The sequence below is a fragment of the Cottoperca gobio genome, chromosome 1 (genome assembly GCF_900634415.1).
Source record: "Cottoperca gobio chromosome 1, fCotGob3.1, whole genome shotgun sequence".
NCBI classification, from domain to species: Eukaryota; Metazoa; Chordata; class Actinopteri; order Perciformes; family Bovichtidae; genus Cottoperca; species Cottoperca gobio.
This window is the reverse complement of record NC_041355.1, coordinates 19205062-19213132: the sequence shown is the minus strand read 5'-3', so window position 1 is coordinate 19213132 and position 8071 is coordinate 19205062. Positions and strand designations below refer to the sequence as shown.

The window sequence follows — 8071 nt, the reverse complement described above, 5'->3', positions numbered from 1 at the left end:
CTAACCCCTCTGCAGCACCTGGAGAGCTCCTGAGCATCACCCCAGGGTCAGTGTGGACTTTAGAGCAATACAATCTCCTGCCTGAGGAAATAGGATTAACAAACATGCTATCTTCCCTCAAGTCAGAAATGAAAAAAAATACAAATAAAAGGTGCACTTAGATTGCAACTTGTTGATATCCTAAAATTAAAGTGCAGGTGTTGATTTATTTGAAACACACGTTTTACCATAGAACCTCATCAATTCCTAAGTAACAACTAAAGGGAAGAACAAAAGATAATAGCATATTCTAATAAATTCAGTCTCCTTGAATATTTTACACTGCATGCTTGCGCCCGTCATACAAGCAGAATAACAATGTGCATTTCAGAAGTTGGTCCACTCAGAGTAAGCTGCCGCTGTCCGATTATCTAATTCAAAAGTAATAAAAGGATACTGAAAGGCTAAACTGCTTATCTAATCTTCTCTCCCTAATCTCCATCCCTCACTGAATACGTGAACACGCCACAGATGGAACGAACAATGCCCAAAGAGAGTTGCCCCAAACTATAGTTAGTCCAGAGAGACAGTAAAGGTGGAATAATCTCCTTTTTAATTAAGGGCACAGAGTGAAAATTTGATTCATGAAAATGCTGATACTGTGTGTGTGTGTGTGTGTGTGCTGATGCTGCAGCCTTCATGTGCTATTAATATCTCAGGATTTCTGCATCTCAGCCAATATCCTGCTAAACATAAAAAGTATTTTATTGCTGGATTTATTGTGGTTATTATTACTTGATGATAAAACTATTTCTGAAGCTTACATTTTATATTGAAATAATCTTATGCACACTGTTCCTATCCTTAAATAGCTTCACACAGTCAGGTTACCGCGCTCACCTCCACTAATTGAATTAACTTCCTCCTAATAGGTAGTATCTGATCCAGGGCCGGAAATATATAAAGTACATACAAGTGTTAGAAAACATGATCTTAGTATTCAGCTTTATTTGACACAATAACTCACTTAGCTCTCCTTTAATGTGCACACGTCTCTCTTCATCATTTCTCTTCAGGTATTCATAAAACAGAATATTCTGAAAATAAATAACATTTATAAATCCCTCAGTTACGCAGTGAGGCTTTAAGACGTGACTTTGGCTCATTCGCTGAAGTTAAACACAGCTCACCGTCAAACATGAACTGATTATAAATGTGGATTATTTTATGTTAAATGTGGTCACACGCTCCACATAACTCCATCTGAAGTTTGTTGAATGAAGTAAAGACCCTACAAACATAAAACAAGTATAAGAGGTGAGTCTGGCAGGAGAAGTAAAATAGTCATGATGCTAACTTGGCACAAATCCACAGGGAAAATTAAGTGAAGGCTGTCCCACTGAGTGTCCCAGGCTCTGATCCAGAGACAATTTGCTGTTTGTCACACCCATTAGTCCGACAGGAGTAAATCCATTCATTGAAAGTCTTCATGCATACTTTGCAAGTCTCTGCAGACCATATGATGTTGCTGGATTTGTGACACTCGCTGATTTTCTTCCCAGAAATTGCTAAACTTTTCCGTTTAAAAAATAGATTGGGGTAAAATGTGTTTCAGAGGTTGAAACATGGAGCTACAGACTCTCAACTAAAGAAGTTATGAAAACTGTCTTAGGTCCTTTATGCTGCCTCATGCGTCACTCTGCTTTGGGATTGGCTGATTGTAGGTCGGGATGGTGATGCTGCTGAAGGTGTTGGGAAAAAATGAAGGTATGTAAGGGATGGCGGCCAGCATAGAAGGGGACACCGGGCTCTCTTGTGGGTGAGCCATGGGGATGATGACATTGTCCTGGTCCCACACGTGGAAGGCATTTGGGTGGGAGTGGATGAAGGAAGGCGAGAAGTGCAGAGGGCTGACCCCCTCCACCTCTCCCTCCTTCTCTTTTTTAAGTTCCTCATCAACTGGGCCCAGCAAACAGTCTGTGGACGGATAGAAGAGAAAGATTCTGAATTATATTGCATAACTTATTCCCACATCTTTACAAATAGTCCCTCACTGTCATGTTTAGGTACAACAGAAGCTGTTAGCTGAAGTACTCCAGCACTTAAGCTCTCCAAGAGAAATGACTTGGAAAAGATTTTGTGGTATTTCAGCCTTTTGATTTTTCACATAAACATTTGGTTTATGCTACAACAGAAAAACATATTTACCTTTATTGTATAATGTTCTGAAAAAGTTTTTCATTCAGATATTAACTTGTAACTCAAAGATTTAGAAAAAAACATGCAATTAATTTTAGATAGAGGAGAATATATCTCTGATTCAACGTATGTATTAAGAGTCTGGTATTGAATGTTGAGGTGCATCCACCCTGATATCTAATTGAGACAAAGTTCAGAGTACGGATGTCTCAGATATTTGCTGATCCTGTCCTAATATTAGTATAGCAAGCTCTCTTGGTATTTTTTTTATCTTTTAAATCTGGCTTTTCAATTGCTATTGATATTTATTGATTTTCAACCTTTTATTGGTTTGGTCCCACAATTCTTTGTTTCAAATTCTGTTGTTTTCTATGTGAAGCACTTTGACCTGCATGTTTGTATGAAATGTGCTATATAATTAAATAAAGTTGAGTTGAGACTCAAGCTGTGTCATATTTAATACATGGGGGAGAAAACAAAAATAATTTGCTAACACCTACGTCAAAGCTCAAGAAGCAATTACGTTTTAGTTTTGCCATTACTAACTCCAAACTGCATCAAGTGTACACTGTTGTCATGCAGTATCCAAATTGTATTGATGTATGAGGACAGACAGCACCAGATGACAAACTTATATAAAGATCATCGGGAGCTCTGTTAAACAACTGATGTTCAATCAATATGAGACAGCTACCTCTAATATACCTGTTATGTCCAGCATGAGGTCTTTGATGAGGTGACCCACGATAGCGTAAGCCACAGCAACTATGACCAGAGCGGCCACCAGGAGGTAGAGGACAGATTTTGGAAGCTGGATGAGGTCCCTGGGAGGAGGCTTGTACTCAGTGTACAGAGGCTTCACATTTTGAGCCAAGTACTCGAGTGAAATACCGCCTTTGTTTGTGTAGTTAAAGTTGTCCATATTCCCAGAGTAGGAGCTTCCACTTCCTCCAATGAGCAGTAGTTATTTCATTATGTTCAAAGTGGAAATTTTCCCAATTTGATTCATCCACTTGCTGAGATGTTGCCCTCTAAAATGCAGAAATGCAGATTCAAAGTCTACAATTTTAAAATAGAATATGTATACTTTACTACACTATACTACCTGACTTTAATAGAAGGCAAATGGAAGACATGAAAGTAGGCCATTGAATAAATTCACTCACCTGTCAACCAAGTTTTTGCAGTTTCCAGATTAAACACATAGGATCCTTGCAGTGTCGTTTCACCAACATGTTTCCACACAGTGGTTAGTTTACAATTATCAGTATCATATTTTTGTAATCAATTCATCCTCCATCAGGACATTTCAAACAGCCTCTGTTCCTCTCTGCTGTGTCCTCTCTGCAGAAATAATCCAGACTGTGGGCAGTGACAGAGAGAAAGAGAGGGAGGGAGGGAGGGATTACATTTCCAATCACAGCAACGATCAATCAGTCCCTCATCTCATCCCCACCCCACACACAGATTACCTAATCCTCAACAATCTGATTGAGTGTTTTCTCCCCCTTTAATGCTCAAATACTAGCTCATCCACACACACACACACACACACACACAGAAAAACAAATTAAATCTTTGCTAAGAAATTCTAAATTGTTTTTAGGTTATCAAATAAATAAGTAAATAAAATCCTTTAGACTTCCTGACTAGAAAGATTTAATTTAAATCCTGCCCCACATCCGGGTTGGTCTCTGTATATCATTTCTCATAATCTCTGTAAACACAAAAATAAGGATTTTCTGTCCATATTGTAAATTGAATGGCTGTTACATTTGTTGAATGGGTGGAAAGATAGGTTACCTGAGAACTGACACATTTGAGGTAGGCTACTTGTTTTCACTTTCTGCTACTTTGCAAATACCCCCTCTAACGTTAATCCTACGATATTCATTAGATTTCAAATTAAATATAACAGTATAAAATGGCTATTACGGGGCTGCAGAAATTCAAAAAAATATGAATTACAGGACTTTTAATCGTAAAGCAGTACATTATTTAAATATTGTGCTACTTTACTTCTCCCACCACTGCTAACAAGGTGAGACCATCTCATCCTTTTAACCTGTAGCTATATACATATATTATATATAGTCTTTGATTTTAACAAAGTAAAAACCTAAAAATATATAACAGGTCGCGGGATTCGTTCAAAAACATAAACACACAAACGAAACCACCGGATTAATGTTAGTTAGCATTTAGCTGAACTAGCTAAGGAGTTAGCTAAATCTTAACGTTACACTTAGCAAACAGTACCGGCCTACACGCCAAGTATGTTTCTAAAGTAACATAATACGCGATGTTTACTTCATAATATAACCACATACATTATTCATTATGTGGTTTGTGAGTGTGAAGCTAAAGGTAATGTGAAATGTTACAGCTAAAGGAGTCTGTTAGCTAGCTGTTGCTAAATGAGAGTTGATACATCTCTTTTTACTAATGTTGCATTGTACTCAGAAACAGGTGTTTTTATATTTATCTCTAACGATATTTGTGAATGTTTAACATGTGTGTCTTTGTTTTATGAATTTCAGATTTAGTCCTGCAGTCAAACGAACCAAAATGGATTTTTTCTTCGACGACCTGCCATCCACCTCTCAGTCCACTCCCAAGAGCGGACATGATGCACAGATGGTAACAGGTTATCATACCACACTTAAGACCCAGGACTCACAACATATGTTAAACTCTTTGGTTTTTAAGGACAGCAATGGAAGCACAATGCTCATGTAAAAAAGAGAGAAGAAAAACAAGGTTGTGTGAAGAAGTTACTATCTTCTGTAAACAGGTTGTGGCAGCATGATGTGTATTGTATGCTTTTTATTCAAACATAACTGGATGTCATGGGGATTAAGTGAAAAAATATGTTAAAATGCCCCAAAGTTAACATTTTGTTCCCACAAGATAAAAAAAAATATTTTATGGGGACGGTTTTTTGGATCTATGAAATCACATGTGTACAGTAAATGTCTACTGACAGCCACAGTTGTTGATTTTTCATTATCTTTGGTTATACAGACAGAAGACACAGACAACGAGTCATCAAGAGGGAAGTCCTTAAGCATGAACATGACTGATATTCAAGACCAGCCTACCAGGTACAGCATACAGTCTAATCCACTCACTTCAAGTGATATTTCATGTAGGAGATACTTCTTCCTGAGCACTTCTGTCCACTTGTCCTTCGGAGGAACATTACTCTATTGTTCATCAATGAATAAGACATTTTGGGCACATTCAAACTGCATGTATATGTCAATATCTATTATAGCTCAAGTATAGATGACATCAGCAGGAGAGTTCAGGAACTGGTGGAAAAGATAAACGACAGCCGCACTAGTGACCAGAAAGTGATGGACAGCTTCCAGCAGAAGTTAGTGGAAAAGGTGCAAAACTTATTTCATGCTTTCGGTCCTATTCTGTATTGTGACGTAGTCCACAGCTATATACATACTTACCAAATACTCCTTTCACGTCTTACATGTTTGACCTAAATACACTTCATGCTTATAAGTAAAATGCTAATTGTGGAGTGATGTGTATACTCAGTTGTTTTGTCCCTGTCCACAAATGTTCTGATCTAGGTCAATGGACAGATTTTTTTTATCTCACATTTTACTCCCTAGGTGACAGAGGTGTGTCAGCAGATGAAGGAGCAAATGTACACGGTGTACGAAGAGAACAGTAATGAGATGCAGGTTAAGCTGCAGGAGTTGTCCGAGGTGCTGGAGAGCTGCACTAAGCTCAACAGTGAGCTCGTAGAGGCCAGCCGGGCGCTGGCAGGTCTGAGAGGTGGCCTGGCCATTAGCCAGACATCAGAACCCTGATAAACTAGTTATTGTGCTGATGTCTGTATTATTTTTAAACTAGTTCTGAATTAGTTCATGTGTTCTTTTGTTTATTATCTTGAGTATACAGAATAGTTGCCTTTGTCTAAATGCCGGCATGATTAGGATTACTCCTTTCGGTTTCCTCTTTGTTCTTCATCTTTTTCCAAGATTACATGGTAGACTGTGTATTTGCTTTTAGGACACTAGCAGCAGCAGCAGCAACAATGTTTTTACAAGAAATAAACAATGCTTTTAGTTGTAGCCACAAACTTTCATTTCCAGGATCTCAAACATCTAATGTGAAAGTCTATCTATCCCCAGTGTGCCGTTCATACATGACTTCTATATCTAACATTCCCAGGAAACATGTACACAGTGTATTGCTTTTTATCTGTACTTATGATTTCAGTCAAAGAAGACTAAAACAAAAGCTGAATCCATGTTTTATGTATGTTCAAGTTCAGCCTCTGTTGAGTCAATAAATAAAAGTAACGAGCGACATACACCACATTATTTGGCTCTCAGGTTTTAACATTTTACACCAACAATGTAATATGTCAGCACAGATAATGCAGTTCTTCAGACTTACAGTAACTAACATGACAATGTAAAATGACAACAGAAAATAATTAAAGTGAGCACATGTATGTATTAAGGGATCTATACATACTCAATCTCAGCTACACTCATATATTTCCATTCATTCAAAGCCATTTATTTACATATTAAATTAGCACAAAATTAACAAACATGCATCTTGCCTAGTGGGTGCCTGAAGTATATTTCAGGGATCTTAACTGTACAAGTGTCCTTACAGTTGGACCCGATGCTTAGTTAAGTTGACCTTACATATTCACCCAAGATACCAAACGGAGGCAGTAATAGACGGCTCCCATCAGTGGTATTTGTGATTTATCCCACCAGGCAAAGCTAATAATATGAGGCAGATTAAGTGCACTTCATGTTTCTACACATATTATTTTGTCCCATGAGAAACAAGCGGCACCACTAATTCACATCAAGTCCATTTCCACAGTTTTCTTTACTTTTCAACGGTGAAAGACTGCAATCCAGTGATGGCTCTGCCCAGGATCAAGGCATGGATGTCATGCGTTCCTACACAAACAAAAACAATGAGAAAGCATTATAAACATGAAGACAGTTCAGCTGTTAGTAAAATGCACTGTGTTCCTCTAAAATTGATGTGGTCTGAGAATACAGATGTTTTACTTCTACAGTAATTTAGCCTTTATTAAAACAGCATAGTTTATTTATCTTCATTTTAACCATGTGCTTTGTATGAAGTGGATCAAAAGTTCTGAAAATGCATCTCTTAATCAACCTGTAATCATTATGCACTGCTGACCTCTGGTGGTAGATGTACATAATTGCAGCTAAAGTTTCCGATCTTTTTCCACTACAATATCACCTTATGTTGGTACTTTTGCAAACGTTAAAAATGAAGACTAGTGTATCCTGGTGTGTGCCTACCCTCGTATGTGTTGACAGCCTCCAGGTTCATGACGTGACGGATTATGTGGTACTCATCAGCAATGCCGTTTCCTCCCAGCATGTCTCTGGCTTGTCTGGCAATATCCAAAGACTTGCCACAGTTATTCCTCTTAAGCATGGAGATCATATCTGGTGCAGCTCTTTTAACATAAGAACACACACATTAAAGGAACACTGTTTTTCACTCTAGAAGAAGACAGGATCAGCAGCTTACAGAGGCCAAAACAAACATTTGAAAGACTAAAGACAGTAAGAGAATACTCACTTTTTCTCATCAATAAGTCTTCCCAGGGTCAGACATGACTGCAGCCCAAGGGTGATCTCTGTCAGCATGTCAGCCATTTTCTTCTGCATCAGCTGGTTCCTGGCCAGTGGCACCCCAAACTGGATTCTGATTGGAGGGTAGAAAGATCTATCTATCTATCTATCGATCTATCGATAGATAGATAGATAGATAGATCTATCTATCGATAGATAGATAGATAGATAGATAGATAGATCTATCTATCTATCGATAGATCTATCTATATAGATAGATAGATCTA

The 8071-nt window shown here is 38.0% G+C and overlaps 1 protein-coding gene across 2 annotated transcripts in view; it reads right to left on the bottom strand.

The window, feature by feature from the left end:
* Nucleotides 1-6446: 6446 nt before the first annotated feature.
* The window catches only part of gcdha (glutaryl-CoA dehydrogenase a), an 8878-nt gene continuing 7253 nt past the window's right edge, over nt 6447-8071 (bottom strand). For both annotated transcript variants that reach the window (XM_029443068.1, XM_029443058.1), the window contains exons 10-12: nt 7792-7917; nt 7506-7666; nt 6447-7130 (exon numbers count right to left, since the gene is read on the bottom strand). In XM_029443068.1, the coding sequence (XP_029298928.1) occupies nt 7057-7130; nt 7506-7666; nt 7792-7917 (361 nt within the window). In that variant the 3' untranslated portion in view covers nt 6447-7056. The remainder of the gene's footprint in view (nt 7131-7505; nt 7667-7791; nt 7918-8071) is intronic.